General features: G+C 37.8%; 1 protein-coding gene and 1 pseudogene across 1 annotated transcript; one reads left to right on the top strand and one right to left on the bottom strand.

The window, feature by feature from the left end:
• The first annotated feature begins 993 nt into the window (after positions 1–993).
• Positions 994–7,051, top strand: LOC114044635 (annotated as a pseudogene).
• Positions 7,052–9,130: 2,079 nt separating this feature from the next.
• On the bottom strand, positions 9,131–17,043 carry BTF3 (basic transcription factor 3). The gene is made up of 6 exons (XM_027864147.1): positions 16,911–17,043; positions 16,329–16,397; positions 12,422–12,535; positions 10,871–11,072; positions 10,252–10,308; positions 9,131–9,462 (listed from the first exon to the last, which is right to left on the bottom strand). Exons 2-6 carry the CDS (start codon positions 16,395–16,397, stop codon positions 9,416–9,418), a joined length of 489 nt encoding a protein of 162 aa, XP_027719948.1. The 5' UTR covers positions 16,911–17,043; the 3' UTR covers positions 9,131–9,415.
• Positions 17,044–17,246: the final 203 nt, after the last annotated feature.

Below are 17,246 nucleotides of genomic sequence, written 5' to 3'. Positions count from 1 at the left end.
CTCTGGCCTAGGAACACAAACTGAGCAGGACTTGAGTTAAACATAAAAAGATCCGTGTCTTTAGAATACAAGTTCTTAGCCTTTTTTGTGTCTTGGGCCCCTTTGACTGTTCAGTCAACCTTAAGGACCCCTCGTCAGAATTATCTTTTAAAATGTATATAATAAAACACATAGGAGTATAAAGAAAATAAATTTTATTGAAATACAGTTATCAAATTTTAAAAAATAACAAGTTAATAGACCCCAGGTTAAGAACCCCAGTTTTAAACAGTCGCAGTCTCTATTTTTCAGGCCCTTGCAGAGAGGATTTCCTCAAGACAAATTTGCAAAGGTTTTCTCCTATCTGCTCATTTGTACAGTGTTCACTGTTACTAGCCACTTAAGTAGAAATGATAGCTGTAATTAAAATTCAATTTTAATAATAACATGTGACTTTTCAATTGAAGATCTCAATAAAGTTTCACAAGATGATATTAAGTACTTCCAGCACCCTCAAGGGAGCGCCGCTGTTATAGTAGGATATGTGCCTGGGAGCTCATGTTATCTGAGTCTCTGCTACATTGAAGCAAAGTCCAAGAAGCGATGCATTTACGGGGTTTCCAGTCACTCATGATTTGACCTTCCGGCCTGTGGATCACGTGGTAACTAGGTACTAAGTCCTATTGATCTTTCACGAGCACCAGCAGAAGGTACAAACAGGGACCATCAACCCCCAGGGCTTAAAGCTGAGGATTAGCTGAGGGGATCCCCACCTACATGTACCCAACAAACGGCACCAAGAGAAAAAGAATAGTGAAATAAAGGCATTCAATGTTACCTCACCTTAGTAGAGAGGTTTAACTTTCCATTCAGGTTCAGAAGAGGATTTAATTTACACAAAGCACATTTCAGGGAAAGATATTTCTTTAGGTTTGATGTTCCATGGTAAATTCACTTTTTTTGCTGAGTTTGAGGGTAGAGGAGGAGAATAAGATGTGGATAAAAGTGATATAAGTAGGACATAGGCAGAGGAGGGGAACCTGCCGCCTTGAGGCCACATGCGGCCTTCTAGGTCCTCGGGTACGACCTTTCTTCCACTTTATTTCCACTTCTACTTTCTTCCACTTTATTTATCTTTCCACTTTATTATCTATTTGATTTTTCCACTGGCCAAACTGAATATTTGAATGTTATGAAATAACAATAGAACGGATGCAGTAAGTATTAAGTATATACTCAACACAGGAGATTATAGACCCACATAGTCAGCCCCAAATACCTTGCTCTATGAATCATAAGCATTTAAGTGCCTTCTTTGTGCTGAGAGCTGCTGCTGTTGTTGTTGGGATTATGCCTGTATAGCTCTCTCTGTTTATTCCCAGTTCCTGGCTTCCGTCAGGAACCAGCTAAAATCCTACCTGGAGGAAGCTTTCCTCTATCCCCCTTTAATAATCCTTAGAGCCTTCCCTCTGATGATTATCTCCAATTTTAAAACCTTGAATATAGCTTTTTTGTACATATTTGCATATTATCTCCCCCATTAGACTGTGAGATCTGGGTTTATCTTATACCTTTCTTTGCATGCCCAGACCATAGCACAGTCTTCCTGATTCCAGGCACAGCCTTTTTATCCACCACACCACCTTTGCTGCTGTTCAGTCATTTCAGTTGTGTCTGACTCTTCATGACCCCATTTTGGAGTATTCTTGGCAAAGATACTGGAGTGGTTTGCCATTTCCTTCTCCAGCTCATTTTACAGATGAGGAAATTGAGGCAAACAGGATTAAGTGACTTGCTCAGGGTCATAGTTAGTAAATGTCTGAGGTCAGATTTGAACTCGGGAAGATGAGTCTTCCTGACTTCAGGCCCAACACTATATAGCAGGTTTTAATGCTTGTTGACCTGACTTAAAACAGTGCCTACCTTCAGGAAGCTTATATTTTCTAAAGGGAGATGACATGTATAAATAGAAATAAGCAAAATAAATGTAACAATTTTGGTGAAGGGATATAGGTACTAACAAATGAGAATTGGTTGAAGAACTGGAAATGGTTTTTTGCTTTGTTTTTTTGGTGAGGCAATCAGAATTAAGTGACTTGCCCAGGGTCACACAGCTAGTAAGTGTTAAGTATATGAAGCTGGATTTGAACTCAGGTCCTTCTGACTCCAAGGCCACAGTTCTATTTACTGGGTCACCTAGCTGCCCCCAAGAACTGGGAATGTTTTGAAGATAGGGGAGTATGATTAGTTGACTAAGAGTTTAGAAAACGATGAAAAGATTGATTAGATTTTTTTCTGCTTGGCCTCATAGTTCAGAATGGAAATGTGAGTAGAAGGGGCAACTAGGTGGCACATAGATAGAGCACAAGCCCTGTAGTCAGGAAGACCTGAGTTCAAATCTAGCCTCAGACACTAGCTGTGTAAACCTGGGCAAGTCATTTAATCCTGTTTGCCTCAGTTTTCTCATCTGTAAAATGAACTGGAGAAGGAAATGGCAAACCAGTCCAGTATCTTTGCCAAGAAAACCCCAAAATGGGGCCATGAAAAGTCAGACACAACTGAATCAACTCAACAACTATATGCTATTATTCATGTTGCTAGGATTAGGAGATACAAAGATAAATGCAGCAAGGTCTTGACCCTAAGAAGTTTAATGTAGTTTTGTATTTAGTATCATTTTATTGTATTCAATCTCAAAAATATTACTTATTGTATAGTATATGCATTATCTTTGTAAACCTAAATTTACCATGTGAAATTATTTTATTAACTATTGAAATTTCGAGGTTTCTATCCTTCCCCCCTCCCTAAGGCTCTATAGCACATTATAAATGCCATAGGACGTCACCTATACTGCCTGGCTGATGCACAATATTGAGTTTATGCCCAAGCAACTGTCATTAAACAAAAATGTGAACTTAGCTATATCGTCCACTTTCGTCAAGTCACTGCTGTTTTTCTTTTTTTGGGTGAGAATGGGTGGCAGTTGCTGCAAGAGTATTCTCTAACCCACTAGGTGGAGGGAGGGGGATTAAGGAATGGTAATTAAGGTAGTCAACCTGCTCCCCCAGAGGTATAGATGAACTGTTGTAGTTACAGAGAGAAGCTACATCAGAAGAAAATATTAACTCCTGATTAAACTACCCTTACAAACAAGCCTGTAAGGTCAATATAGGGCACATAAGTAACTGGGGAGTGAGGGGAAGGGGAGAGGACTTGATTTCTAGTTGGGACCCAGTCATGTTTAAATGAGAAGAGCACTCACAAATTTCTCAGTGTTGTTAATAACCCTGTGGCCAAGTGTCTGCCTTTGGAGCAATTTAATGAAAATGTTGTCTTGTTTATGTATGTGTCTGTGTATGTGTAACAGAAAACCGACGCCTTCCCACTAAGGAGAGATGGCTCCTCATTTCCTGTGTGGCCTTCCTTGTGTTTGGCAGCATTGCAGCTCTCCTGGGTCTTTCAATTACCTTTGGAATACCTGCAAAACCTACAAGTATGTGTCTTATATGGCATGATTAAAGGGCTGAATGACGTATCAGCCGAGTCTGTGTTGAGCATGTGGGGTTACAGGACAAAAGAAGGGATCTCATCTCAAACTTAGTCCCTTTGGGGAGTAGGTAATAATTAAGACATATACACCGAGGCTAAGAAGCGAAGTTCTCAAAATCTTAGTAAGTAATCTATGATGTCAGTGTAGAGGACATAGAAAGCCTGTTTGTTACATGTGTCCTGGGGCAAATCACTTCATCCCTTCTATGTCTAAAACCCATGTGGTTTGTGTCCAAGGAGTTAGCCTAGATTTCCTCAACAACTCTCATGGTAGGTCCTTTAATATGGTCCCAGGAGCCCATCATTATCCCCATTTGGGGAAGGAAATAAACATTTATATAGTGCATATGTGCTAGACACTGTGTTTGATTCTCACAACACTGGGAGACTATTATTATCCCCATTTTACTAGAGGAAATGGAGGCAAAAACAAGTTAAGTGACTTGCCTAGGGTCACATAATTTATGTCTAAGAGCAGATTTGAACTCAGGTCTTCCCAACTCCAAGCCTAGCATTCTGTCCACTGTGCCACCAGCTACCCACATTTACATTTAATGTTACTCAATCCCTAAGGGAACTTATTCCTGTATGCTCATAACTAAATACTGGAAGATTGACCCAATCCAATTTATTAACATAATAAACCAAAAGGTTACAGAAAAAAAGGTGCCATTTAATCATTTCTTTCCAGCCCAGCATTTATGGACTGAAACTTACCAAGCTGTAACATCTGATTAGAAAATAAGTAAAATCAGTATCTTGTTCAGTCAGCAAACCCATGATTGCAGGTAAAACCACTGATATTTTTAGAATCGTTTCCTGCAAAGACTTTGCAGAATATTTTTAGGCGTGCTTAAGCACTCCCTTGGCTTGGGCAATGTTTTTCCTTATAGTCATTTCAAGGAGAATTCAAAGGGTCTGTTATTGTCCTATGTAGGAATTGATGAGTGTACAATAGGGTCACTGAAGTTCAGTCCTTAGTGAATGTGGGCTGCTTTATACATATAGAACTAATGCTGTGTAACCTGCCTCAAACAACAGAACAGATTTTTAATATTAGAAAAAACTGATTCAGAGCTTATTATTGTAGGTTAAGTACTTCTATGCCCAGCCATTGTGGTAGACACATACCAATACAATACTGATAATATGGGAGAATTTCACATTCCTAGATAAATATGCCCTGGCTCTATAATGGGAATAAGCATCTTGTGTCCTAAGAGATCTAAGCTGTTGTGTTCTTTGTCTCTTAAATGTAAGATGAGTCTGGAATCAAACCACTCAAAGATAGAGAACAAATCTTCAACAATCTCTGCAAGCCTTGAACCAGGTCTTCTGGATATTGCCAATATGATTACCACCATAACTGTCTCTCAAGAAGGTAGGCAGAGCCTGTGAATACTAGAAAATAGCTTAATTGTCAAAATACTTCATCCTCATAATATCTCTCCAAGTTGGGTATTTTTACGCCTTTTGTGGGTAAAGAAACAGACATGTTAGAGTTACATAGATGCCATGGCCTATGTTGTACAGCTAGTTAACAGCAGAATCCAAACTATAACACCCATGTCTCTAGGCTTCCAGTTCAGACTCTCAAGTAGAACAAGCAAAAGTCAGCCATTTACTGAGCTCCAAGTACTACTGGAAATATGTAAGCTAAAAACAAACAAACAAAAAACATATGTCCCAGGAGGCCTTGAGAGCAGAGAGAAAAAGAGAAATTTAACGTACAATGGGAACTTAGAAAGTGGCTGTGGAGTCAGAGGACCTAGATCAAGTTTACCTTTGCAAACTTTATGCAAACATTTAATGCAAACATTATGTGGCATTCAGCAAATTATTTAACCTCCTTGGATCCATGTTTTGTCAAGTGAAGGGTTTGGAAAGGATATGCCTTTCAACTCCAGATCTATGATCCTATGAGGTCTGGCTAAGCAGGTGTGTGTGCATGGGCACACACAAATTACAAGGAGATATGTCAGACACTGTAGAAGGGCAGCATTAGTTTGGGTTCCCAGATTTAGATGTATAGATGCATAGTCACAGATGTCACCAAAAATGGTTTTTTACAACTTCTCTAGGCCCATCATGTCGACAATGTCAAACAGCTTCAAAGCAGCTTGGCTTTTTGTGTGATGATCTCACCACCTGCTTACCACCATCCCTGCTTTGTAATAGAAAGCTAGACTGCAGTCATGGAGAAGATGAATCCACAGCATATTGTGGTGAGATGATACAAAACCCTATGCTGAAATACATTTGCTATTAATCACTAAGACTCTATTAACTATATAATTTTCATCCCCTAGAATTAATGCCTTTGTCTGAAACAGGTCAAATGCCCATAAATCTACCTTAAAACTTGCTCTTAAGTGTCCTAACCAGAAGTCATGGACTTACATAGACAAAGTCTGCGACATGAGAAATGACTGTTGAGATTGTTCAGATGAAATCAGGTAAAAATGAACGAAGATGCTGAATCTGCATCAATGGGCTAAAAGAGCTCCACCCATTTCTTGTACAAAACTCAAGGCCAGTGAACAGACGAACCAAGCAAACTGATATAGCCAAGCAAGTTCAGCTAGTTTTACTTAATAAAAGAGATTAGGGTAAGGGCTGGATGTAAGCCAAAAACTTGAGTAAGCCCCTTCCCTCTTTTAAACTTGAATTTAAGATTGTCTCATTTCATAGGATCATTTAAGGTAAAGGTTAGGAGGAATTCTGAAGGTTTCTGCCCCTATCTTCATGTAACTTTGCCTTTACCTTCCTCACTCCTTCCTCTCTTCCCCAAAACTTCCCTACAAAGATTAAATGCCTGCTGACAATTAAGGGGAAACATCTCCTCTGGAAAGGTTTGAAAAAACAAAAAAACCACTTAGCCACGAAACTCGAAATAATGCAGTTCTATCTTGGTCTTGCCACTATCAGGATATAATCGGTGTTGGCAAAACATTCCAAGTTCCCTAAAAATTAATTTTCTATTCTTGTAAATGTGCAGCTATAGAATAACTTCCTTAGGAGTTGACACATGTGAAACATAGCTACTTAGATGGTTAAAAGCTTTTAAAAACATAGGACCACTTGTTTGCTCCTCTTTCCAGTGTCTATTTGAAATATACATAGTGGTTTTCCCTTGTTTGTATAAATCAGGACACTATTTTTTGGCTGAATTATATTCCTCAACTTGGCTTTTTGCTTACAACACAAATTACTTTACCCAGAAGTGTATAATACTTGCTAGTTTCAGTCATCTTAGTTTTCACTAATACACACTAAAATGTCTGAGGTATTTCTTTTCCAGCTGTCTTTAAGCCTGGATTCTGGTATCAGAGTCCTGCTTGAACACTGGACAAACATTTTAAAAATAAACCAATTACCTACAGGTTTGCAGTGCCCAACCTGTTCAGGCTGGAGGTGCAATACAGTTTTCTTTGCTGATTGTGACTGCATTCCCAAAATACGCTGTAAAGATGGTATACAAGACTGTGCTGACTGGAGTGATGAAAACACATGTGCATAGAAGACTAATTCCACCCATCTATGATTTCTAGAAAACTGAAACTTCCATGTTTCTGAATCCACAAGACTTTCAAACAAAAGATTTATATTCTTAAAAGATTTTCTGAACAAATGAAAACACTAATACATGTGTCTGTTTTTAACTACCAGATCACTACAGCTGGGCCCAAAGACATTACTAACTTGAGAGACATACTAAATGCCATAGATTCACAGGACTCTCCCAAGATAGAAGGAACCTTAAGAGATTCATAGTCCAACTCTCTAATTCTAAAAATTAGGAATTAAAATTCAAATAAGGTGTAATGTTCTGAACACGAAATAATAACCACCAAGGGTTGAACCTAGGTCCCCTCTTGACTAACTCTGAACTGTATCTCTGCCCAACTAACCTGCCATGTCTTAAATTCCTGCACTCCTCACTTCATAAGGGCCTTATAAAGATGTGTATTTTGAATGGTTTGTGGCAATTAAATCTGTGAGATGTAACACATTAGCTACCACAAATTATTAGTTATCCACAGTGCCTTGAAAAAAAGGTAATAGGATGATTATTTAGAAAAGCTCCTAGAATTCGGCAGTAGGGAATCCTTGGACAGCATGAGGGTACTGCCTACATTTGGGCAGTCATCTGTTGCTAATTGTCCTGTAACAGTTTGTCACGAGACAGAATTGGCCAAGAATTATGTTCAATAGTCCTTTGATTCACTACATATCATTCTACTCTTAGATATTTACTTATGGATGGGGGTGGAGAGATGCAAATGATTAGCCAGAAGCTTCATTTAAATATAAAAAAAATTCAGACTGCAATTAAACAACTCAACAGGCATTCCACACATCTGACTAAACAACACAAAGCAAAAAACACAAGACCCATTCTGGGCTTAACAGAATCTGACATTTTGATACCTACTAATTTGGAAGCTAAATTTGTTGGGATAATTACTGCTTAAGGGTTGAGAATAGATAGCAGTTTACAGTAGGTGCTGAGATATTTGTTGACTAAAGCAGACAGACAACTTATAACAGAAAGCTACCGGGAAGCTATTTTTAAGGAAATTAGTTTCTACTTTACCCCTGCAACCCCTTCAGATTTAGATTAGAACAAATCTCCTACCCTCAAACTCACTGTAATTTTCAAACCTCTAGTAGAGGAATAATTTTTAAAAGCCCACATTTCTGCAGGTCACACAATATCAGGTAATTTATAGCTTAGCAGTAAAATTTATACATAGGGTAGATAAAGACAAGATGTACTTTAAAGCATCTGAACACAGAGGGTAGGTCCTCTGGATTCTAAAATAATCTCTCCATTTTCCAAACTTTAAAAGTGCTAGAGCACAAGCAAAAACAAAAACAAATCACTCCTTCCCTCCCTGTTAAAGAAAACAATGGTAAATATAAGAGTTCACAGATTAATAGACAAGATTTACCAAAAAGGCTCTAAACTGCTCAGGAACTACTTAGTACTTTATGCTTAAGAAGATTAAATGGGTGGTTTTGGAACAATGAATAATTTACCAAAATTACTAGTGTCACTTTGCTGAAAGATTATGTCTACCCATAAATTTTAAAAGCTACCAAGCTGATAAAAAAACAAAAACAAAACACCAGAAGAGTTAAAAACCTCAAATAATATCTTAATTTGTGAAACCTACTCAAAATAAAATGAGATGAATAGTAATTATTCTTATTATTTCCAGAAGAATTTGTCATGTCCTTTCCCAAAATGCATATTGATGTGCTCTTATTTTTATACATAAATTCACCATAAGAGGTAAATGTGACCTAAACTATTGTTTTAACTGCTTTACTCATTGGGGGGGAAAAAAAAACCTTTACCACAAATTTCAAACCAACATTTTTTCTTTCTATCCTCCTTCACATAAAACCATTCCAACCAGCTAAATTTAATTTAAATCTGGAGGTATTTAAAAAATTTCAAAACTTTGCTAAAATATACTGGAATCTGATTATGTAAACTTAAAGAACATAGCCAGTTATTGTATTGCATTATTTAGGGGAAAAAAACCCAAACCTATGTTGCTTTCGGATACAAATTACAGTACCAATAAAATCAAGTCAACTGTATACTAGGTAAAGATTTTATTAACCTTTTCTTTCAAATTTTAATTCCAGGCTTGTTCAGCATAGTTAGGCTGCAAAGAATGAATTGTGTATAAGCAATAAATGAAAAGAGCTGCAATGTCCAATGGGCTTCAAAATATTAGATACAATTCTCCAGATCCATAAACAAAAACAAAAACAAAAGATAAGATAAAAGAAAAAAAGCAGCCACAAGATACAAAATAGCAGCTCCATATGACTTTCAAGTTTTAACTTTCAGAGGTTGATACTCAATTCAGTTTGCCTCGTTCTTAGAAGCCTCATCAAAATTCTCAACGAGATCTAGAGGGAAAAAAAAAACACATTATGATGTTATGAAAATAAAAATTTTCCAAGTGAATTCCTAAGTTTTATGAAGGGGAAACAACTTCAAAAGTGTATCTGATAAAATAATTCACAGAAGATACAAAGTAGAACTATAACCAATTCAGTATTCACTTTAATTTAGTCTAGTTGAGCATAGGCATAAAACATGGAAATGCCAGTAACCTGTTGGCAACAGTGGAAATATTGCAACTCAAGAAACTGTACTATTCTACAAGTGGTATAATTGGGCAACACATTGGTTACTATGAAGAAAAAAGCTACTAGGCACACACAAGTTTATTAAAAAAAAAAATCTGTTTTTTTTTAAAAAACTTCTTGGACACTTAAGTTACCTGTGAAAAGGGTATATTTATTAGTAATGAATTATCAGTCACAAATCCAAAGTTCTTGAAATCTGATTCAGGGACCACTAGAGGCATTTTGACTGTTCTCTTGTAGTAATGATGTGATAAGAATAATATTTTATTTGAATTATGTGTGAAATTTAATAAAACAAATGTATCATTGGTACTGCTAAAAAGAAATTGTCATTCTTTCAATTCACTGAATTATGGTTTTAATTTTCTTGTAAATAAATCATAGAATAGTCTACAGGGATATGCCTTACATGGGGCTCTAGAAAGAAAACGATAAAAGTACAAACAGTGCTTTTAATTTTATCTAGGTAATGTTAAAGAAACGGTCTACTGCCTTTTACTTTGATGTAAATAAACCATAGAATCTTCAACAAGGACAGAGTATTACCTGGAACTTCATCATCATCATCCTCCCCAGTGGCAAGTGGTGCTTTTCCATCGACAGCTATAATACATACAGTATAAATGTTATATGCATTTTCTCAAAGTCTACCTCCAACAAAAAATACAGTACTAACAACAAATAACAAAGTGGTTCAAGGTATTCACCCAATTCCTGTGAGTAACAGAAATTAGCAGTATCCTACATTTAGTAGGATACTCAATAGTGTAAAAGATAAATTGATGAAATCTTAATTGTTATTTTTTAATCTCCATTTATAATTACCACAAATTACCAAGAAATTACAGCAGTGATTATCACTTGGGATTTCACTTAAATTAACCATTATTAGTTAGCGATTTCTAGAGTTTAAACATGTAAAACAACTTTTTCCACCTAATTCAAATCCAAACGAACAAGAATATGAAAAACAAAAGCATTCTATCAAAGCAGAAACATGACATAGTAAAGAAGGAAAGGGAGAAGGGTATTATTTCATAACCAATTTTTAAAGAAGAGGTCCCTGTCTTGAAGTTAAGGCACATTTATATTGCTTTGGGAGATTTTAAAAAAAGGTCTATAACTAAATTCCCACACTCACATTTCCAACATAATAGTAACTTACGTTGTTTGGGCAGAGCCTCTGCCAGTCTTCTTAAGCTAGTCAGACTGTCAGCTCCTAGCTGATTTAAGATGCTGGGGAGCATTTCTGTTAGCTGCTTTGTCTCAGCATGGCCCGTAATAGTGAAAGTGTTTGCTGCCAAGGATGCCTGAACTTTAGGATTGTTAAAGTGGATCACTGTTCCCTGGTTGGTAAACATATTCACCTGTTAAAAAAAATTAGGGGAAAAAAGTTAGGAATGACTAATTTAAAACATTTCAACAACAAAACAAAACTCCTAAACTTAAGAATGACTATCTCTTAAAACAGGTGAGCTAAGATATGGAATGTCCTTGTTAAGTTTTAATCAGAAAACAAATTCAGCAGCCACCACCTTACATTTGACAATACAGTTTTTTCTATACCCTAATCAGTGATGTTTTATAACACAACCAATACATTATAACCAAATTACATTGATATGAACAAATGAATTTGGTTCTAAAAATCATTTGGTTTATTAGACCATTTCCTATGAAACAAACTCCTCTCCCTACCAAGAGTTTTGTCTACCATATATTCAAGTAACCAATCACTTTAGGTGGGCATGCCTATCATAATCTGTAGGAATGAAACTGCTGCCAACAGCTTTTTTCCCTCTAGAGTTCTATACATAAAATTCTGATAGGTGGGGGGATGAAGGTTTTATGCTACTCCAAGAAAGACAGTTCAAGTGACATCTGGGAGGAAAAAAGGGAAAGAGTGAGGTCAAAACATAAGGGGACTTACAGATGGCAAGTAAGATGATGTAAGACACTTTGTAACTATAAACTTACACCAAGGGTAAGTTGTTGCTATTAGACTACACCCAACTAGAAGCCTACCAGTCATTGGGATGGAGGTTCAGCTTACTTCTAGCTATTTTGCGAACAGAAAAGATGAAAAGTAATTAAATTTAGGCACTCTAACTCTCATCCCGATTTTCATCTCCCCCCAATTTCAAGATAAGAAAATACATAAGGAAAGGAGTGCTCAATATTTTACTTCATAACTAATAATTATTACAACAGTAAGCCATGGCATTATAGTTTTCTACATTACAAAGTTTGTGAGAGAGTAGAAAACTCGTAAGCAAAAAGACAGTTCTTGAACCATAAAGATGGATAGGTTATGTGTCTAGGATTGCTTTTCTTTAACTACCATTCAGCAATTTCCACATGTTTCCACATTTGGAAAGAAAAATATTTAAATCTTAATACAGCACTTATCCACAATGGGTCAAAAATAATTCATGACTAGAATAAGGAGGACAGAAAGAGCCATGTCAATATCAGCATACTAATATATTAATATCTCAATTCTGCATTACATATCTCCTAAAGAAAGTACATTCTCAGTAGAGCAATTATTCTCCCTTGCGCCCCGTTTTAGGGGCAAAAACCATTACTCTATATAGTTGGCCAAACCCACATTCCTGAAGTAAAACAGTAAGAATTCACAATGAACTATTATCTGTGTTCTCTTTAATTTATCTTTTTAAAGGAAAAAAAATAGGCCAAAATTTACTAAAATTACCTCTTCAATACCAGAGATATTGTTTACTCCTAGTTTCTTTAAGGAAAACTGAAGTTTCTTATCATCTGCTGTAGCTGTTCTATGAACCACCTTCTTCTTTCTCCTAGCAGTTCCCTAGAAGAAGGGGGAAAAAAAGATAAGGTATCATAAAAGCCATCTTCAAATGAAAGTCCTTTTCCCTTCTGATCTTTCTTTGGACCCTTACCAACAAAATAATCATGACAAAATATCAGTGTGCTAAGGTGGGGTTAAAGGTTAATAGTGATAAAGGAGGGGTAGAAGCTGACTGTATTAATTTTGTTTTAACAATCAAGGAGACCTACATAAAGTACATGAAATAATCAACCTGATTAATTTGTTGGCAATAAGGACAAACACAGGAGCAAAAGGCACATTTGGAAAAACTTTCAAAAGGGAGAGAATGTTTATCCTATTAACCAGCACTGTTCTGACCACCAACAGAGACCAAATGATAACTACAGTCTAGGTGTCTGAATTTTTGTTTTCATCTGTTAATTTTGAACGAATAGGTTATGATTTAATAAGACATAGCAATGTTCCAAATATCTAATACTAACACCTCTGTGCACAGGTCACCTGATTCTAAAAGTTTAATTAGAGGAAAATGATCTTTTGAAAGTATTCTTTTAAGCTGGAAGGATATTCACAACTAATGGCAATACAAAAGAAACTTGTTAGCAAACACAATGAATAAAATCTTAAGTGAAACCAGACAAGTATGGAAAATCTCCGTTCTATCCCTCCAAAGACATTCAACCATTTTTAAACACTAAATATTAAATTCTAAAAATGTATTATTTATTTATATGTTCCCAATATGTAAATATGCTTCTACTGAAGCATAACTTACAAAAACCTACTTAATAATTAAACTAAGATATTATGGCAAAGAGGTATGGTTACCCCAATTCCTTGCTTCACCTTTTTACTAGGGTCCAGTATGTGGTTAAATCTTTCAAAATTTAAAAAAAAAAAATTCAGATGTGGGAACGCCTGTGATCAGTGGCAACAGATAACAGAAGGAAAGACAGGCTCACACTGAGCAAGGTGTTTCCTGACTCTGGAAAGATCTTTTAGATAATCAAAAATATTTAGGGGCTGGGTAGGGAATCCCAATACAAAGTGGAAAACTTTTGTCAGAAAGACTTGGTTGGCACAGGCATAACTATTATCTAATGCCTATTTTATGCTAGGGCATTAAAACTTCAGAGATAGCCCTCAAAATAGCCAGGTAGTCTAGTGCTCAAAATTTCAGCTCAGATTCAATTTGGCAGTGGACACAAAGCTTAAGTGAACAATTTCCAGCAATCCCATTTAAAGAGACTTCCCTTCCAAAATGGAACATAAAAAATGTAGTCTTTAGAGCAAAAGTAGTATGTTTTCACATGCATTATACAACTCCTGACACGAAGCTTCATTAGTCAATTAAAAAAAATTGAACTCCAATATCACTAAACTGAATAAAAATGTTAGATTTTATGATGTTTTTGGAAAAGAACTGGCACAAGTCTTTAAGTTCTCTTAAATACAAAAAAATTAGCTACTGTTAACACTTCATCTTCCCCCACAATAAAAGGTCAATACCTTTTCTAAAAGTCTGGAAATTCACCTTTCCATATTTATTGAGTACATTCATTTAAAAAAACAACATCATCAATGCTACATATTATGTCAATTACCCCCAGTAAACTACAATATTGAAAACCCTTCACCTTCCTTGTTATATCTCCTCACAGTTAAATATTTTATCCATCAAAAGGTACAAAAGGGATTCACTCCTGAAAACATTAAAAAAAATCATAGTATAAGCACACTCAAACTCTGCCCCATTTAAAAAAAAACCTGATCAAAATTTTCCCAGAGACTGAGAGGCCACACCTAGCTTATAATAATTGCTAAGTGTAAAATATAACCAATCTTTAATATGTAGGTGTCAACCTTAAAGAATACAAGTTTCAGCATGCAAGGATCAAGATCAAATCACTGAATTCAAGGTCCAGCAAGCTACTCATTGCTTAAGACTCAGTACAATTCTGAACTATGTCTTAATACCAACGGACTATCTATATCTCTGACAATTTTAAAGAGTCTATAGCACAAAAACCTGTAAAGTCATACCAAGTAAGAACATATGCTGTTCTATTGGCAACAATATCATTAAGTACTAATATGTCGTTAATGGTGGATAGATTTCTGTCCAGTGAACTTGTGACATAAGAAAGTCTTTAATTTTAAAAGTAAAAAGCATAATCATCCACTATCAGCAGGAAACAAGCTACCAGCCATTTTAAAACTACCCCTCTAGATTTTTGGTCCTGAAATTGAGTGTTTAAAACAACCCATCACTTCTCCTCTTCCCTTATATTTTCCAAGGATAAAGGCCAAAACAGTAGGAAGACATTCTTTTGGGCATGGTTATAAATTCCACAATATACCTGTATGAAAGATGCAGTATAAAATATCTAAGAAAAAAGCAACCATCCTTGATCAAATTCAACAGCAAAACATCAGTTACACTTAAAATCTCTTCTTAAAAAATGTACGAATGTTGCTATTACTACAATTCTTACTTTGGGAATGATGACTAGAGCATGAGAACAAAACCTGTCAACCTTGAAAAAGTTCACTTGTGAACCCTTATTTCTGGTTTTACACATATACAATACAATCATACATGTGGATTTTTGTTTGGTCCTTCCTGGTGTAGGCTATTGCTATTAATTATACAGATTAGCAACTGTTCAGTAACTTATAGAGTCTTAAAGTCATTTACCAAAGTCACAAAGCCTGTACAGGCCAGAGGTAAGACCTGAACCTAGTTCCTTCCTGCCTTCAAATTCTTGATCCACTAAGTGGTAGAAGTCCAAAATAATGTAACAGTTTAAATGGAGGCAGAGAGGGGCAGCTAGGTGGTGAAGTGGATAGAGCACCAGCCCTTTAGTCAGGAGGACCCGAGTTCAAATATGACCTCAGACCAAACACTTGACACTAGCTGTGTGACCCTGGGCAAGTCACTTAACCCCAATTGCAAAAAAAAAAAGAGGCAGAGGCTCCCTACTATTGTATCAAATTAATGAGGTCAGTGTGTTTCTTTGTATTCTCAAAGTGTCAAGAGAAAAGTGTAAAATGAGCCCCAATTGGCAACTTAATGGATGACAAGAGTAGCCTAGGGTTGACAGGAATGGTTTTTGGGTTTACAGTAAGAAATACCTATCAGATCACAGAATTAAAGAGTATTACATGATTAGCCAAAATTAAAATTTTCATTACAAGTGAACTTTAGAAAATTTAAGATATTTCAATTAAAAATATCAAAGTTTAAACTTCCCAGACAGTAGTTTGTATTTTTTTTCCTTTTCCAGAATGTTAGTTTTCTATTTTCCTAATCAATTATCTTTGCTTCTTCTCAAATATACACCTGCCACATCTCAATTGGTATATCCCTCCCTCTCCTGACCTTCGACAAATATTTATTTAAGTACCCAAACGTGTACTACATCAGGAAGGAAACTCAAAGTTTAGATATGACAAGGTAAGGTGTCCGTCATAGGCTTACAGGGTGTAGGGAAAAGCTCTTAACAACACCTTAGGTATTTTAGAGTTCTCAAAGCGCTATGTGAAGACCTTGACTATGGTTCCATCAATGAACAAGCATTTATTAAGGGCCTATTGATTATGTCCCAGGCACTGTGCTCCTTACTAACTGGGGAGTGACTAAAGGAAGGCTGAAAAACGTGATGCTCCCCAGCTATCGGATTTAGATTTGTACTCGGCAGTGTCCCATAAGGACGTTAAAAAAAAAAAAATCACAAGCAAAAAGTTCATTAAAGAGTGCAAAAACACTATTAAAGCCATGATTTCTCGGAGGAAAGTTGAAAAAACTTACTTTCCCACCAATGCGCACTTGTGCCTGCAGCTTGGCAAGCTTCTCTTGGTTCATAATCGTTTCTTTCATCTGTAAAAGCAGAAGAAGGCGTCAGCCGCGGCCTCCCGCCCACTCAGTCCGGCCTGCAGGACACCTCGCTCCAGCTGCCCCTCCCCCCGGAGGCCGGCCAGGCCTCGCTCCCTCTCCCCCAGGGCCCGGGGCTCTCTCCAACCTGAGCCCTCATTCCCGCCGGCCGGCCGCAGGCCTCGCCTTCGCCCGAGCCCCGCGCTGCCCCGGAGCCGCAGCCATCCCCCCGGGGGCTCCCGAGGCCTCCTCCCGCCTTGATTCAGCGGCGCAGGAGCGGAGGCCGCGCGTCACCTGAAGCTCCAGGTCTCCGCCCGCCGCGCCCTGAGGCACGGGATGGGAGAACATGGCCCGGCCGCGCAGGGGGCCTTGCCCCGCTCGGTCGCTCGGCCTGCCCGACTTCCCAGCTCCCTTCCCTCCTTCACTTCCTCCCTCCCCGCTCTGCCTCAGCCCTCGCTTCCGGGAGCTCTCCCCGGGGGCCGCCGTTCGCCCAGACCCCGGCCCTACGCCGTTTTGTACCTTGCCGGAACGGAAACGGAGCTGCGCCGATGACCGGGGGTGTCACTCGAGAGGTCGCAGGTAGAAGAGCCAAAGATAGGAGAACACACGCGTGTTAGCAAGATGGCAGCCAGAGAGGAAGCCGGAAGTGACGACTGGCCACTTCCCTGCCAACCTCCAAGAGGAAGGAAACGTCTCCGCCCCGTGCTCTGCGGCGCGCGCAGTACCTCTCCTTTCCCCCCCGCCCCCTCCCGTTCTCCAGTAGGCTGGGTTCTTGTTTGTGACGTTTTCCCAGATCGACACTTCTCCAACGTTGCTGGAGTGCATGCGATCCGCGAGCTTTTGTCTTTACGCATG

The sequence above is a fragment of the Vombatus ursinus genome, unplaced genomic scaffold, assembly GCF_900497805.2.
Source record: "Vombatus ursinus unplaced genomic scaffold, bare-nosed wombat genome assembly UNPS02014774.1, whole genome shotgun sequence".
Taxonomy (NCBI): domain Eukaryota; kingdom Metazoa; phylum Chordata; class Mammalia; order Diprotodontia; family Vombatidae; genus Vombatus; species Vombatus ursinus.
This window is presented reverse-complemented; position numbering and strand designations above follow the sequence as displayed.